The sequence below is a fragment of the Epinephelus moara genome, chromosome 23 (genome assembly GCF_006386435.1).
Source record: "Epinephelus moara isolate mb chromosome 23, YSFRI_EMoa_1.0, whole genome shotgun sequence".
Classification (NCBI taxonomy): Eukaryota; Metazoa; Chordata; class Actinopteri; order Perciformes; family Serranidae; genus Epinephelus; species Epinephelus moara.
This window is the reverse complement of record NC_065528.1, coordinates 937130-955626: the sequence shown is the minus strand read 5'-3', so window position 1 is coordinate 955626 and position 18497 is coordinate 937130. Positions and strand designations below refer to the sequence as shown.

General features: G+C 41.1%; 1 protein-coding gene across 1 annotated transcript in view; it reads left to right on the top strand.

Moving 5' to 3' along the window:
* The window catches only part of LOC126385214 (pleckstrin homology domain-containing family A member 5-like), a 628760-nt gene that overhangs the window by 464579 nt on the left and 145684 nt on the right, over positions 1–18497 (top strand). The window contains exons 10-11 of the mRNA XM_050036817.1: positions 2575–2690; positions 8374–9495. Of these exons, the coding sequence (XP_049892774.1) occupies positions 2575–2690; positions 8374–9495 (1238 nt within the window). The remainder of the gene's footprint in view (positions 1–2574; positions 2691–8373; positions 9496–18497) is intronic.

Sequence of the window (18497 nt, the reverse complement as noted above, 5' to 3'; positions counted from 1 at the left end):
AGAGTAAAAGGAGCGATTCCACCACGAGCGAAACAACAAAAACTCTCCACACAAGCATGATTAGAGAGGACGTAGCTTAATAAATAACTAAAGTAAAAACAGAACAAGTAAGATAAAGAAGAGAGGAAAAAAGTTGAAAACAAAGTTAAAGTAAGCAGGAGCGACTGGAACAGGCTGCATACACCGTGGCGCATGCGCACTATCAACTATCACTATAATCATCTCTTGTTCAGGTCGAGACACCACAGACCTGAGCTTTGCAATATTTCTTAGTTATATGAAACAAGTCAGTGATTTAACATAATGATCAAAATGCATGGCCTAATAAAAAATAACACTATGATTCCTAAAATTTGACCACTCTGGAATGCTCTGAATGCTCTGGGCAACCTTTGAAGCTATACTATCTGATGTAATTATCAGAACCTCCATCTTGTCTGTGTTTTATTGTAAGTAGTTGTAGTTGTTGTTGTGTAGCATAACAGTGATATGATATACCTGAGAACTGGCTAATAATGTGATCTAGTTGAAGCATGTATAAAGCAAATAATATAGGACCTAAGACAGAGCCCTGAGATACACCAGAGTTACATCTCGTGTTTCAATCAATATTGTGACACTAACATTGCTTGTAAAAACAACTGATTACTGTAAACAGGTAAAACACAGAAGTTACCTACATAAAAACTGTATCCAAATCGTTCAAGAGGTTTTTGAGTGATGATGTCAAAACGTGGCGGATGTTGCTGTCATTTTGAGACAGATTATTATTATTTTTCAAATTAACACCTGTTAATATACATGAAAGTACTATATACAAAAATGTAGCACCTTTATAGGGATAGCCCAAAATTATTCAGTGGAGATTTAGTACAAAATTTGGCCAAAAAAAAATTTATAATAATAAATTGGTGTCTCTTGCAACTACCAGAAAAGCCGGAAACAGCACAATTAAATTTGGCATAGAGTCAGCAATAGAGTTTTTCTGTATACTAAAAGTGTTGCTGGTGTTTTAAATCTTCAGATGTTTTCCCTTCTCCATGCACCTTGAGAGTAGGTGAAGTTGTGTGGGGGAAATGTGTTTGGTCACTTATTTAATTTGTTTTCCATGGCCCTCACTTTTTGGCCCTAATAATTGAGAGACTCCAGTCTGACCAGAGAGGGGATGCATGGATTTTTTCACAAAGCGGTTTCATTCTCTTAAACATCTGTAACACAATGTACATGATGGTCGAAAAAACGGTTGTCTCCAGGAACAACAATCAGGTGCATCGTGATGCAAACATCCAAGAGAGGTTAATTATCATTCTCTCTGAGATGTTTGTATCACCACCTCCATTATGTCCTTAGCATATTCATGATGGATAATCCCACATGAAAAGCAGAAAACATTTTTCTTATGCTGTGTGTGTTTTAAAATATGTGTACTGCTGATGTGAGAATCTTCAAAACAATGCTATACTGTGTGCCCTTGAGTAAAGTGCTTCATCCAGTGCCATTTTCCTGCTGTTGCGTTCAACCGGTAAAAATATGGACAGTGACTCTGTACCACTGCAACCCTGCAGGAGGGTGTATTATCCTGAAATTCTGTCAACGTGATTCAAGCATGCTGCCACCTAGCGTCTACATTTATGAAGTACAGCCCACATGTATTACCCCTACTACCGCCGCTGCATCACAGCCTTAAAACAGTAAAAATAGATAAAAGGAGATTTGAGGCAGGCTATTTTTAGGGCACCTTTTCTAGCTCCTTTCCCGAGTGGGGTGAGCAGAGCAGATCCTACATAGGGCTGCTCAATTGCAGGTGCGACTACCGAAGGGCTCTTTCTGCCTCAAGAGCCCAGCAGCAGAATTTAGCACCCACCGCCTGATATGCTGGACCAATTTTAAAAACTGTTGTTTCCATTGTCGCTTACAGAAAAAAACAATGAAGAATAGGGTCTAGGTTGAAAACAGTAAAGTAACTCTTTAATACAGACATGAGATTATTTTCCAAAATGTTTAACTGTTCCTTTACGGTTGCAATTCAGTCACAGTGAACTTAATTTCCTCCTTAGTTTATGCAGTGAAAACTGAAGAGTAAGGACTTGAATATTGGAGATAGTGTACAGAGCCCCACTACTCCACATGCACAGCATAATCAAACAAACACTGTACACACACAGGAAGGTTTTAGTTAGGCAGCTCAGTGTCAGTCTTGTTTATTCAGTTTTACTTCCTGCCAACATACAGAGGAGCCTTAAAGACTTTCAACCTTCTGTGTTTTCACACTTGAGCTGTAACACACATGGAGAGACAGGCAGGAGGCACGCACACACGCACACATGCACACACACACACACACACACACACACACACACACATACACACACATACACACACATTCCTGCTGTACACAAAATCCTACTCTTCTGCCAACAGGGGTGATGTAAAGATGCAAAGATCTGGTATCTCAAGGTCACCATCACACTGCTGTTTCATCTTCTCCTCTCTCTACCTGTGTCTCCTCCCACTCCTCCTCCTATTTATCTCCCTCTCACTGTCAATATCTCCCCTCCCTCCCTACACTGCTAGGCCACTCACCCAAACATGCGGACGTATTATTTCTGCACTGACACAGCCAAAGAGATGGAGTCCTGGATGAAAGTCATGACAGATGCTGCCCTCGTCCACACTGAACCAGTCAGAAGGTGGGTATTCACCACGGTGACATGCCCACACACAGATGGTTGAAAAAAGGAAATTTAAGTCACCAGGGTGAAACATATATTCATATTCACCAGATTAGAGAATTATAATATGCATGCAGTATTTCATCATGTTTCTAGAGTCCCTCTAAATGCCTCTAAAAGCGCCTACTTAAGAGTTTCCTCTTATTCATGAAGACAGGAGCCAGCCCCTTAACTAAGGGATGGACAAAGTTGAGCTTGTCATGGATGATATTGTGTTTTAAAAAGAAGCTTAGCATATTCACAATTGATCATTTTCATTGAGCAGCAGAACCATAATTTAAAAGGGAAGAACGAGTGAAACGAATTTAAAAAACAGCCAAATAACCCTGTGAGTGTGAGTGTGTGTTTCCTTCTGTCCGCAGCTAATTTTGCAAACTACTGGACTAATCAGCCTAATATTTTGTTTGCATATGTATTTCAAAAACCTGTTTTGACTGTTTTATACCTTCACTGACTCCTCACTCCTCTTACCTAGCCGGTAGGGGCTGGAAATTCTCCAGAAATCACAATCCTTACCGTCCATTGCAAGACACAGTTTGGCCTTCATCATGGCTTAAAACTTACATCCATAGAAAAGTTTGGTGTCATTTGGAGTCAAGGCATCTGCAAATTACTTTCATACTCAATGTGTTATGATCCACCAAAGCTGGGCATGATACGAGATGAGGTAGTCAACATTTTTGTTGTTTTCACATTCATCTTTACTGTGAGGGAACCAGGAGGTAACAAGGTTTTGTTCCGTCCTCTGCACTGCATCATACCACACCGGGAGTGTTTCAGAGGCAGAGTGTTTGCCTGCCTAATTTTGTAGACTTGCAGATTTTGTTGATTTGGTCATTTTTCCATGATATCCATGCTTCTACCATAAGTAAAAAAAAGTATCTTAAGAACGCCTTGAGGGGATTTTTACTACTCTACTCGGACTCAACAAAAAAATGATTTTGGTGGTCAACAGCCAAGATCAGTGTGACCTTGCGTCTGACTCATTCTTATGAACACAATATCTCAAGACACAAACATCCATTTGGACTGAAGAATAAACTGATAGACTTTGGTGGTCAAAGGTCAAAGGTCATTGTGACTTCACACAATAGGTTTTTGGCCATAACTCAAGAATTCTTGTGCTGATTATGACAAAACTTCACACAAATATCTAATAGTATATGACGAAGTGATGATGTTTTATGTCCATAAGTTTAACTCCTGTGACCAAAAAGTCAGCTTCGCTGTGACATCATAATGTTCCGCATAAAACACTTTTCTGTCACTATTCAATGTCATATCTCAGGAACAGAAGGGGAGACATTTTAGTCTGATACTTGACGCTAATCTTGGGTGTCCACCTTGACACTGTGCTGATTGTATAGATCCTCTGTGTGTAATACATCCATGTTTTTACAGACATGGATGTAAAATTTAAGAAAACCACGGGGCTGTAGTTCTAGTTTGGTTTGTTTTAATTGTGTTTATTGCTATTATTTCCTACTTTGTTGTGCTGTAGCCTACAGACATAGTTAATATAAGTCCAGTTATGAACAAAATGGGTCAAAGATTTGTGGCTGTGTTTTAGTCATCAAAATACATCCTCATAATTATATTATACCTGTATTTCACATACAGTGCTTGTTAGCAGAAGAAACTGATCTGCTCTATGCAATGCACCGCAGCTTTGTCAAAAATAGATAAGGTGTGTATTTTTATTAGTTTCTGGGACACTTCTATAGCCAGGGGCGATTGCTCTGAGACAACAAGGGAGGCTGAACTTCCCCTAAAATTTCATAGAAGAAATGGTCAAATATGCACTATTAAATTTACATTAAAATAAGAATTTACATTGCATTAAATGTGTGCTAGGATGCGTTTCACATTATGATTATGATGTTCAAACGTCAGCTGTTTATCACCAGTTTTCAAACGCGACCTCCATGTCATACATTCTCGTGTCAGCACGGTGGACGCGGAGCCTCCAAACATTCCTATGAGACAGCACTGAGCAGGTTTTTTTCATGCAGCAAAGCGAGATGGTCATTGGATAAATGTGACAAAATCGTCACTTCCAGGGAGGCTCAGCTTCCCTGGGACCTAAGGTAGGCGGGAGAGGACGCTCGATGTATGCATGATGATTGGAGGAATTGTCTAAAAGGCGGAACCCCTTTGTGATTGACAGCCCTTTTGAAATACACACTGGCATCGTCGCATTTCAAGCTCAGTCCCATGCGGATATTTGCGAGTGGAGTCTTCTGACAGAGTGCCATCTGGAGTTCCTTATTTCCATAAGCCATATTGCTCATTTTCCCCGTTCGTACAGTACACACACAACACACACTGTAAATAAAGACATAAACGTTGCGTTATTGAGTTTGTACCCTCTTTAGTGTTGTAAGTTAGTTCGTTTGTTCATTGAATCACAAAGCTGTAGTTCCAGGGGGGCAACTAGCCTGCTAGTTAACCCAGCCCAGCACAATGGAAGACAGTGCTGCTAAAGGAGGGCAGAATTCATATATAAATAAATGTGTGTTTCAGTAATATTTGAGAATGTTCAGAGAATTATATATATAGCACTGTTTGTTACCTGGGCCAGTGTTAAGGTGCTGCTCCTTTCAGGGAAACTTATTTTGAGAGAAAATCAGTTCTGGTGGTGTAGACACAGTTCAGGTGTTTAAACACATCTGAAAATCTTTGAGGTGTGTTTTGCTGTGGTTCTGTGGCATGAGTGTGGTTGAAAAACGGCTTCAATTAAATGTTCCTTTTATAAGTTACTGTCTCGCTACAATATGACAAATTTTATGATGTAAACTTAAAGTGAGCATCCCCTGTTTGAAATACCAGCAGCCACCACTGTCTAAAGCGTGCTACGTCACGTCTTCTAAAATTACAAGAATTGTCCGGAGTGACTGCGATCAGCTCAAGCAGCAGCCTGGCAGAGATCTTCACTCTACTGAGTGCACTTTTCCAGTTTTAAATTCAATTTTCCTCTGAAGTTATAACACACCCCTCTGTCCAAGAACTTTTTGTATCTCCAGGAAGTAAATTATTTCTTGCTTCACACATTGTTTGTGCAGTTTTAAACTAATTAAATTGTTAGTGTGCTCCTGATATCCAACATAGTGTAGTCCTTATGGCTGTTTTTGTAGTATGCATAATGATTGTACGGTGCTTTTTTCTAAGTGTTGCCCCGTACCTCCACACACTCATTAAGATATGATAATATAAGTGAATTCAGCATTTTTCTTTGTCAGGTGTTTGTCGATACATTTGTTTTCCTCTGTTTTGAGCAGTCCATGTTTTTGTTTTCTGTTCACAAAGTGAACTATTATGTCTGTTTGTTTTTTTGTTGTTGTCTTTTTTTTATTCTGAGGGAGAGGGTGGCACATCTCAATGTCACTGTTGCCCATGAAATTGCCTTTGTTATGGAAGGGGGCAATTACCTATTGCTCCAGGGAGTCTGGATCAGGCTTGGTGGGCTGTCCACTGTACCTAGTACCCGCCTGGGCATAAGACTGGAACCTAGTCTCCAACCAAAGACAGTGATGTTGTTCATGCATGTATACTGCTCCAGGTCTGCCACTCCAAGAAGGCCATCCTTTTATCATTTTCAGCATTTTGTCTTCCCAGCTCCTTAACGTTCCTCCTAAAATCTACTTTTATTTTATGCTGCTTTGAGATAGTTGCAATTACTCCTCTAGTAAACTTGAGCAATTTCTTTCTCTCCTCAACCTCATCATCCACAGTTGCCATGCCATGCACAGTAGGAAGAATTACAGCAGCCACCACATGCAGTGACACAGCTAAGGCTAAGCTAACAATCCAGGCTAGCTAGCATGCTCACCAGCTTCTTCTTTTAAGTCAGTATTCCACAACCATTGTTAGTCAGGCAATGGTAAAGCTTAATCCTGTTGTTGAAACACTGAGGTTCGAAATCCAAATTAGTTGTCTTTCGCGAAAATACTGTCAAAATGTTATGGATGAGAGGCATGGAAAAACAGATAGGCAACACAACTGCAAGGAACTATAGGAAAGTATAATAATAAAACATTCTGCTGTAGACTATAGTAGTGTCAGCCTGTTTGATTCATGCATATTGTACCTGAATTCAGAGCTATTTTGATTTATTGTTGGCCCCCTTTTCACTAAATTAGCTCTAATTCTTAGAACAGTTCTGTTTAGGATTCTTGTAACTTTGGTGCTATACAGTGAACCAGCTTGTGTTTCCACTAGTTTTGCGCTGAACCATCATAATCAAGAATGCGTCATCAATAGAGAGGGCCCATGTAGTTAGTAAATGGGCTGAAAAATGCTCTATATGGGACTGTCCACAGGTTCCACTTTGGCCTTGTGACATTTGCCCACATGGGTGGGTTTACCCGAGTGGGCCTCAGATATGATGCCCATTTCAGACCCATACGTCCTTTTTACTCAGGCAGCTGTAGCATGACCCATGTGGGGCCCACTTGGGCAAACCCATCCATGTGGGCAGATTGAATGGGGCCAATATGGAACACATGGACAATCCAATATAGGGTCCATTTACTACCCACTTGAGCCCCACATACAAATGTTGGCTGGTTTTTGTTCTGTCATTACAGATATAAGTTTTACCCAAAAAACAAGATTGGACAAACAATTAATATGACCACTGCATACTCTCTTTTTTTTTTTTTTTTTTTTTTTTTGACGATTCCTCACTTTTTCTTGTTTTTCGCATTTTCCTGCTGACCAGAAGTCGTCATACATGCAGCGTCATTTGAAACGTCATCAGGCACGTTATCAAATCTCGCTAATGCTATTGCAGTATGGAGAAATGCTCTGTATTGACGTAAGAATTTGCACTGTTTAAATGCATACAATATGTGTTGAATTTATTATGTTTACAGAAGATGTAGCTTACATGTTGTTTTACAGTCACATTGTCTGGTTTTAGAGCTACAATATTCACTCAGGATGTTTTGCAACATTATTGTAGTGTAGTGTATTGGAGTACATGTTTTGAAAAGAATTGAATAAAACTAAAGAGAACTACAAAAAAACATTTGCAGTTATTTTTGTAATATTCAGTATGATTATTATAGCAAGTGATTACATGACTTGTTTTTTTGGAGGTAGTAGTTTTAAAAAAAATCATATTTTTTTTCTCCTTTTGTCATTAGCCATAATTTTTGTCATTTGCCACAATTTCCCGAAAAAAAATCACATAAAAATGCTACAATTTTTATCGCAATTTTTGTCAAAATTGGCCGCAAATTCAAGGGTTTTTTTGCCGCGAGATCCTGGAGGGAGTGATCTATACAATCATCCAGTGTTTCCAGTGAGTGTAACACTGCAGTAGATATTCACAAGTTTAAAATCTTGGGTATAATAATATGGGTATAATATAAAGTTATTCCTATAGGAGCGGCCATAATTCTTCACTGTTGTCATCCCAGTGTCCTGTAGGAACTAAATCCCTCCTGCACTGTCACAGGTGTCTCACAGAGATAAGAAACTTCTCAGAAGTGAAAGGCATGAAGGGAAGGGTGACAGAGAAAGAGGGTCTGTCAGACAAACACAAGACTTCTGACACCCAAGTTATCTTTGACATATCTTAGAGAACTTTACTCTTTCCTTTCCTCTTTGGCATATTCTTCTCTTTCTTTCTCCCCAGACTGGACAAGTTGAAAGTGGATCAGCGGACACCTCAGGAGATGAACAACTTACTGAACCACAGAGTCCTAACCCGGCCCGAGATCCAGAACAATGAGCGCAACCGTGAGCCTGCGCGACAACACTCACTATCCCGAGTTGATGACAAACGGCAAAAAGACCTAGAGAAACACAACTGTCAGAGAGAGCATGAGTACTACACCTTACAGAGAGATGGTGAGAGGTACTCCCTAAAGAAAGAGGGTGTGAGCTACATGCTTCAGAAGGATGGAGAGAGGTATCTCCTTCACAAAGATGGAGAGAAGTACATGCTGCAAAAAGACAGGGAGAAACCCTCGCTGCAAAAAGAGGAGGAGGTTTATACAATTCACAGGGATCTGGAGAGGTATGCTGTTCAGAAGGTGGATGAAAAGTGCACTGTGATGCCAACAGAGGAGAAATACGCTCCATCTAAAGACGGAGAGAAGTACCTGCTCACGAAGGATGGAGAAAAATATGCACTGCAGAAAGTAGGAGACAGGCACACACTTCAGAAAGATGGACAGAAATATGCTCCCCAGAAAGAGGTGAAGAGACAGCTGTCACTAAAGGAGACAGAGAGGTATGGCATACTGAGGGAGACAGAGAGTAAATATGGTACCATCCAAGTTGTAGACAAATACGGCACTCTGAAGGAGGTAAGAAAATACAGTACGCTACGAGAAGGGGATAAATACACTGCTCTCAGAGACACAGGGAAGTATGCTACAGTCCGCAGCGGGGATAAATATGGCCTTCAGAGAGACCCAAGTGCAGAGAGGTCTCTGACTAAAATAAGCAGCATCAAGCTGCAGCCAGCTCAGGCTGCCGCCATTGCAGCTGCAGTGTCTGCATCTCGTCAGGGCCAGGCCAACCTCAGTGTCCAAAGCCCTGCACAGGTCAATGGCTCGGGGTCTACAGCAGGGGAGCAGACTGGGGACTGCAGCTCAGCAGAGGTGGACAGCAGTCTGACCACGGGTCCAGGAAAATCCCCTGCTCCAGTCCAGGAGCCAGAGAAAGGCCTGTCCAGGACCAACTCCATGCAGCAGCTGGAACACTGGGTCCGCACACACAGGACAAGAGGACTGGATGATGACACAAGGAGGTGAGACTCAGTGACCATTTGGTCACATGTGCAGGGCTTAAAGTACTGATGATATTTTTGTAGATTTCCTGCTTGACGGACATTTCTAGTACTTTTTTATTTTATTTTTTTTGTGGCAACAACTTGGCATAAGTTAGCATTTAACGAATCATCTTCTGATTTTCAGCAAAGCACACGGGTAGTTCCACCAATAGTATAGTGTTATCAAACTCAGCTGGCCAATAAGAGCTGAGTGGGGAAGGTCTAAAAACAGCATGTACACACACACATGGACACACGGGCTGCGTCCGAAAGGCCAAGTAGTATGGATTGTAGTAGACCAAATTAGTATGTAGTATGTCCGAAACCGTAGTAGGGAGGAGTAGTATGCTACCACCCCTACTAAACACGCCTACATTGTAGTATGATACTGCAGGGCTACTACTTAGCCAAAATGCACAACAGGCTTCTTCTTCGTCTTCGTCTTCATTGTAGACGTTGCACGGCATGTTACCGCCCTCATCAGTCTCCTATTTAAATGCAGCGTGGTCGCTGCCCGGCAAGATTGTACGCCTCCTTCATTATGTGCAACAGCTAAAGATTTAAGTTGCACAAATATACAATTATCAACACATCAACACACACAGTTTTCACTGGTCAAAAATGTATTTCTGCTATTATGATTATGAACAAAGCGGTCTGTTTTATACTGGTATTAAGTTAGTTTGATATTGGACATTCACATTCGTTTGACATTCAAAAGACAACAACAAACAACAATAATAAAATAAGTAATGATAATATTAAATACTAGTACTGTTAAAACAAATGATGATTAAGTTTGGCATAATGAAAGTACATCATGGCAGAGCAGTTTTGTTGGATGTCATTGTACTGTGTGAGATGACAGGTGTTCAAAGTGACTCAGCCTACACACATGACAGAATGTGCTGGTGGAAATGCTGTATCTATATTGATATTCAATGAACTAATCACTTGATTGACACACGATGTTAGCGTTGTGACACTTATGAGAAGTGATGATGATGGTTGTCATCACCATAACAGGTTGAATTATTTCAAAAACAATATAAAGGATCTTCAAAGTTTTTGCGTGTGGCATGTCATGTCATTGCTTACTGTGGCAGTGAATTAATTATTATGTGCAAACAGTGCTCGCAGACGCCTCGCATTTTGCATGTTGAGAAGCATGAGAGAGCTTGCAGACATGTTGCTTGTGGGTAAAGAGTGGCCAGCTTCATTTTTGGGCAATTTCAATAGTCACAGGTGCGTTCAGATTTTGGTGCAGTACCTCAGCCAAACCAGCAGATGGGGTGCTTTCGTAGGCACTCCATCTGCTGGCAGAGCAGAGGTACTGCACATATGCAGTACCTCTGCTCTGCCAGCGGATGGAGTGTTTTCCCACCAATCTTTTAGTATGTCCGAATGGACCCAACTTGTTTAGTAGGTAGGAGTAGTATCTAGTGGTAGTACGTAGTAATAGTATGCAGTATGCCAGTGGGCCTTTCGGACGCAGCCACGGACAGGGTTTCAACACACACTGCTTCCAAGCACATGTTGTTTAGGTGTCCATAACAGCCTGATATCCAAATGAGTGTGGGTGAATGTGCAACAGAAATGGACAATTGAACTGCGTTTGAATGATTATCTTGTGTTAGCTTGACCGCCAGCTATCGGACAATAAGAGAAAACAGCATGCCGTGCAGTGTTTTCCCTATATGCCACTAGCAGCGGTGTACCGCCGCTCCTGAAATATCACCGCTGCTGCTGATATTTTTTCCCGTCTTAGCGCTTTAACCGTTATTATTTGCCGCTACGGACGCTTCATATCCAGGTCAATTCACACACTTGTGAGTAAAGCATATAAGAGGAGAGGAGAGGGCTCCGTCTTACCTCTTAATAAACCAAAGTCATATTATTTTGCGTGATTGGAAGCTTCATATAATAACATAACAATATACTGTTTATGGTGTTATGCCATCGTGTCATTTCTGTTTCTACATGGTCACGCGTTAACAATTCTCCTCTGCTCTCTGTATCGCGCACGGCGGAGTTCCGCCACACACACAGGTGAGCATGCTGGAGCGCGGCTCGGGCCGCATTTCCCTGAACAAACTTGACCCCGAGCCCGGTGCAGTTTGTCAGCTGACATAATTATTTTTATGGACTGTGTAAATAACCGTCAAAGGACTGCACAAGCTGCTCTCACAGCAGCGCAGCACAGCACTCATTTGGTGCTGAGTTTGTGTGGCGTTCAGGCGTTGTCACGTAAGTAACAATTTCCAGCACTTAAAAAGTCACTTGACATGCTGCTGTTTTGTGCTATGACCTATTTACTTTTATTATGTTCAATAAAATTGTATTTTCCTAAATCTTGAGACACCTCATATGTAAATTAGACAGACATTTCACCTGCTCATTACTGTGCACAAATGTACTGTATGTACTTAGTCCTAAAGAGCCCTTCTGGTGCCAGTAGATACATAGAAACATCCCAGCAGGCTGTGCTTTGCAAGCATACAAAAAAGGTTTCACACATGTGAAAATGATTTTTCATGCGTGTGCTTCACCTCCACTGCTATAACTCCATCCTTGGGGAAACACTGGTGGATGCGGTAGGTTTTAGTTTTCAGGCTCAGGAAAATTTTTCACTTTAAGCCCTGCATGTGCATGTGTGCTTTTGTAATGGTACCGTTACTTTTGGAGACATTTGGCGTTTTACAGTGCCAAAATGAGGGCTTTTGTGCATAATGAGGTCATACTGTCCACTTGTTCTTGTTTCAGGAAATTTTCAAATGTTACCCCACTACATTTATCTTTAAGTTAAATGTTATATAAATATTCATCAGACAGAAATAGCTGAAGCAATTGTAACCAAGCTTAATGCACATGTGCAGATGCTTTGTCCTAGCTTTGCTAAATAGTCTTGGGATATTCTGCCACTAGGTACCACAAATGCAAAAAGTTTATATCTCATAATTAGGTATATGGATTAATACGAAATTCAGTTTGCACCCTCTAGGGTCATGACTCAGTTGATTCATAAAATTTGGTAATGATTGCCTAAAGTGGGCGTGGCTTACAATAAATCAAAATTTAAAAAATCAAAATGAATCACCAGTCTATCCTACAAAGCTGATTTTTTTTCAGCAGGGGTTCTGAATCTTTGCATTTTCCAGGATAACTTTTGACACTTTCACATAGTAGGACTATTTGTGTATAAATTAATAGACATGGGATTCAATCCAGATCTTGAACAGAACAAAAATTCAGTACAATTATAGTCATTTAAAACACATTTTCAACAGAAGGTCATAAGCCATAACAAACGTTTCTGAAAGTAGATTTCTGTATGTCAAAAGAGCATCAGGATATAGTGATCACCGTGAATCAGTTTAAATAGTTTTGCTTTGAGTGTTGCAGTGATGGATGTGCCAAGAATAGACTGGGTTATTGCAGGTGGTGCAGTAAGCACATCCTCTTAAGTGCCTTTTTCCACTGTTTTTGTTGAACGACTACTTTAGGTCCTGGGCAGTGCCAGCCCGTGGCATAGGCAGTATAGGTGAATGCTAGTCTGGGGCCGTTAGTGGCCGTTTTGGTAAGGAACCGGAACCAGGGCGAGTGAGACAGGATCCGGAATTTGATGGATGTGCCTTTCCGTCAAAATAAAAGCACCAAGCTAATAAAAATGCGGTGAAACTTTAATTTAAAGAATATAATTTACAAGAAAAGCCCCAAGCTATTAAGTTAATCGATTTTCTTACACCCCTCATCACCCCAAATCCATGGTGCGCCAGAATTTAAAGTTTTACTTTGGTGAACACTTTTACTTTGGTGAATTTGGTGAATTAAACATCCGCTCTCTAGACCGGAACCAGAATCCAGACAAAATTCAGAGTGAATAGAAACGCAAGGCTAGGTGAATGCCAAGGGTGCCGTCATCCATAGGGAGGGCCACAAATGGAGGAAGACAAAAAAAAATCAAAATGTTTGTCTATTTTGTACTATTTTTTTACGAACACTATTACTACTCTTTCTTTTTTAATTAATACACAAGGCCACAACAATGGAACTACATAGCAAAACCTGCTAAATAATAGAGAGGCCTTTTTTTCTGGGTTCCTGCCACCCTGGCCCAGCTACTTACATTTTACCTGCTCTCTGGGGGAGATGGGCGAGTTATCTGATGTCACGTGAACCCTGAAACACACTGCAAATGGCAAAACGACAAAAGCTCTCTGGTGCCCGCTCAACTACCGCTATGCTACTGAGAGGAGTGTATGTGGAGAGAAAGAACATGAAAAACCAAAAAATCCATGTTCAAAATGGCAGGAACAGAGCTAGTTATCATTACCTGTAAGCAGGCAGTGGGGTGGCAGTAGCTCAGTCCATAGGGACTTGGGTTGGGAACCGGAGGGTCGCCTGTTCAAGTCCCTGTCCGGACCAAAATATGGAGCGTGGACTGGTGGCTCGAGAGGGGCCAGTTCACCTCCTGGGCACTGCCGAGGTGCCCTTGAGCAAGGCACTGAACCCCCCAACCGCTCGGGGCTCCTCACCAAGGGCAGCCCCCTCACTCTGACATCTTCCCACTTTGTGCATGTATAGGTCCTGTTTGTGCATGTGTGTGTCTTTCGGACCTGTGTGTAATTGACAAGCAAGAGTGAAAACATTGAATTTCTCCTCAGGGGGATTAATAAAGTAAATAAACTTAAACTTAAACTTAACTTAAACTGAAGCAACCAACAGTTTAGCGAGGTTGCATTGATTTACACTGTGAAGCATTCAAGCTCTATTAAGGAAAATTTAGTACTGGGCGAAGGTAAATTATAATGTTCTCATAATGTGTTCAATTTAATCTTGTTAAATGTAGCTTTTTGTGAGAAACTTGAATAAATCCAGCTGTTTGAAGGAGAAATGTGTTTTCACAGCACTATAAAATAGGTACTAGAGAGGGAATTATGATGTATCATACAAAGTAAACAGACTTTTTGCTTATTTTAAATATGTTTTTCATGTGAAAGACAGTTATGTTAAAGGTTGTTTAATAAATGTGTATTATTGAGTTTTTGCTCATTCAAAGGTTGTGTGATGAAGGACTAAATGACTTTAAACACCTCATTTTTTAATAGTATAGATTTCTGTGCTGCTCTTGTGAAACAAAAGAGGAATACATAACAACAAAAAAACAAAAGAAACACCAATATTAAAGCATTGCTACTGGCTATTGGTGATGTTGTTGTTTTGAACATTGGTGTGAGTATTGGTGCAGCCAGGGGTGGAAATCCTGGGGGGGACAGGGGGGACATGACTCCCCCTTCAATAAAGCTGTACCCCCCTAGAATACTTTGAGACACAATTAATAATTTTTGAACAATGCAGTAGTATTTATTAAAAGCACAATGTAAGCGGTGCTCATTATAAAAACGCAATAATGTGCTATTTAAATCTTAAAAGATTTAGTCCCCCCCTCCCATTCCTAGTAGTGGTATATCCCACACTCTTTCCAACGGGCGGGGCTAGCAGCCGTTAGTATTTGGCAGCAGTTGCAGCGTGTGGCTGGACCCGGCTGCCCACATCGCGCGGGGTAAGATTGTAAGAAGTACACTCACACAGATACAGTTTAACTTACACAAGTTACAACACATCCCATTTACTGTTACAACAAGCCCCAGGCCCAGGCTGATAATATAAACTGTCTGCAACATTTCTCCTGCATTGTTCAAAAGCCTACTCAATTACGAGTGCTGCTAAGCTAAAAGCTAATGATTAAGCTCAGAGTTTAGTGATAGTCAGAGAGGACAGGAGAGAAAGAAGAGGGAGAGGACAGGACAAGAGCAGTCAGTGGCGGAGCAGCTCGTAGCTAATGGGTACCTGTCTGTAGGCTCTCCACCTGTCAGTGAGACAAACATGAAAGACGTGCAGACGAGGAGCGGTCATTACGCGCGACTATTACGCACGGTTGTGAGGTGCGCAGCGGCAGATCTCACAGCACACTGTTTATAAACCAGTTCACCAGTTTAATTGCAGGAAATGTTTATCTCACTGCCGGTAAAAAAACGAAAAAAACAAACAAAACGGTTTGCTCCTGCAGCCAGCCAGAGACGAAGGATCCATTCCACACACCTGAGCCAGATGAAAAAGAGGGAGAGAAGGAGAGAGATCGAGTTTCGGTCTTTGATGAATGAAGCCTTATTGTTTTGCTGCTATTAAACAATGAGAGACATGTTTTCTCCGTTTACTTAATAGCATAAATATTCACACTACTGCGCACGGGGAGACAGAGACCTGCTCTGCTCCAGACACACTCAGCACCTTGGACAGCACGGCGCACCTGACTGTTGTCGATGTGTACATGTTAATTTGATTTCAATCATTTTGTTTTAAATCTGGACATGTGCAGGTGGACTCAGCCAGTGCTAACAAAGGTCCTATGCCTGCCTGTTGGAGAGATAGAGAAAAGATTAAAGCGTCAAATTGCGGTAAAAGATGCTGTATAAAAGACAGGCTACAACTTTTTTTCCTTGTCCCCCCCCTGGAATTATTCTCTAAAATTGTATTGTTTATTGTCCCCCCCAACTATGAAATGGGATTTTCGCCCCTGGGCGCAGCGTTTCAAAATCGCAGCATCACTAGTTCAATTCGAAAGTCAATTTGTACATTTTATTATTATTTTACAATGTAATATATTGTAAGTATTGAAAAGAAAATTGTATAGAAAAAAAAGTTGACCTCAAGAACTCAAGATTTAAAACCTTTTTTATGCCTCTGGACCAGCAATAGCTGTGGCAAAAGGCATTATGTTTTCAGGTTGTCCATCTGTCTGTACATACATACATCCCATTCCTCTTAACACGATATCAGAGATATTGGATAAAGGAGATAACCCCACCGTAGGTTTATCCAATGTCAAGAAAACGGTTACTCTTCCTGTCTCCTAAGTGGGCGTGGTTAGCTCTCCCTCCAATCAGAGCCTGTTCTCCCTCAATTTTCCTCACTGACGACAATACATTCAGAACTGCCGCAAGTCTCCTACGGGGGCGTGGCGCTGACGTCACTGAATCAGGAAGTGAGCTGAGTGGGGTATCTCGCTTTATCCAATATCTCTGACGATACCTCAAAGAACACCTTCATGGAATTTCTTCAAATTTGGCACAAATGTCCACTTGGACTCAATGATGAACTGAATAGTTATTGGTGGTCAAAGGCCAAGGTTATTTTGACCTTGTCTGTCTCGTGAACATGATATCTCAAGAATGCCCTGATGGGATTTCTTCAAATTTTGGCACAAATGTTCACTTGGATTCAAGGATGACATGATTTGATTTTGGTGGTCAAAGGATCAAAGGTCAAGGTTAGGATGATCTTGCATCCATCTCATGCTCGTGAATGCAGTACCTCAAGAACAGCTTGGGAGAATTACTTTAATTTTGGCGACAACATCTACTTGTATTCAACGATGAACTGATTAGATTTCTGGTGGTCATAGGTCAAAGGTCACTGTGACCTCACAAAACAAGTGTTTAGCCAGAACTCAAGAATTCTTATCCTAATTATAAAAAAACTTCACTCAAATGTCTAATAGGATAAAATGATGAAGGGATAATTTTATATCTAAGATGCCAAAGGTCAACTTCACCATGACATCATAATGTTCCGCATAAAATGCTTCTCTGGCCATTATTCAGTGTCATATTTCAGGAACAGAAGGGTAGACATTTGGTCAGATACTGAATTGGTGACACTAATCTTGGGTGTCCACCTTGAAACTGTGCTGATTATATAGAGCTTCTGTGTGTAAAGCATCCATGTTTTCACAGACATGGATGTAAACTGTCAGACAAACTTGACTGGTGTACAGAGGCATACAACAGCAGGGCGATAATTCACAACAGCAGGGCGTTAATTCTAGTTTCATCTCTTTCCAATCATTCCCCATGTATCGTCCTTCATCCTTGCTCCAACCTTGCAGACCAGAGGAAGCTGAAAGCCCTCTTTGTAACCATAGATGTGTATCTCATTTGAGAACACTGGCGTTTAACTGCTGAGGAACGCAGAGAAACAGATGTAAAGAGCACAGATGCACCCCTCTCCTTCTACTGCCATAAATAAGTCATGGAAATGAGACTGTAATGAGAGCAGAGCGTGCTGAGTGCTGCCAAGCCATATTTGTCATTTTTATCAGCACTTGGTGCAAAGGAGAAAAATAGAGTTACATTTTTGTAGGACTGATTGCTATTGTTGTTAACACCATGTCCTACTAACAGCCATATTATTTGAGTGTGCCAAGTGGTGGTACAGTAGTGATTGAACTTCTGGTTCTGGTGATACACAGGCAGCAGCCAGCAACAGTTTCTTTCTTTCCTTTCCTGCTCTTTCATTAAAGTGGAAACAGACAACTGCATGCATCATCATGCTGCTACATGAAGTCATGGCGATTGTCTACTGAAATTGGTTATGAACTGCTGTCAGTTTAAGCTCCGATGACAAGCGCACACATGAACTTGACTGAAATGTTTTCTGGCAGATGCCCAGAAATTCTTCATTCATACTGTTAAATTCACAGGTAATAACACTGGAGATGGCTTATTAGACATAAGACACTCAATCAATCAATTTTATTTATAAAGCCCAATATCACAAATCACAATTTGCCTCACAGGGCTTTACAGCATACGACATCCCTCTGTCCTTATGACCCTCGCAGCGGATAAGGAAAAACTCCCCAAAAAAAACCCTTTAACGGGGGAAAAAAAACGGTAGAAACCTCACGAAGAGCAACTGTGGAGGGATCCCTCTTCCAGGACGGACAGACGTGCAATGGATGTCGTACAGAACAGATCAACATAATAAATTAACAGTAATCCGTATGACACAATGAGACAGAGAGAGAGAGAGAGAGGGAGAGAGAGAGAGAGAGAGAGAGAGAGATGCAGGTAATGACAGTAGCTTACAACAACATTATTGAAAGTAATAATATTATAGTTATAGTTCTGGCTACTGTG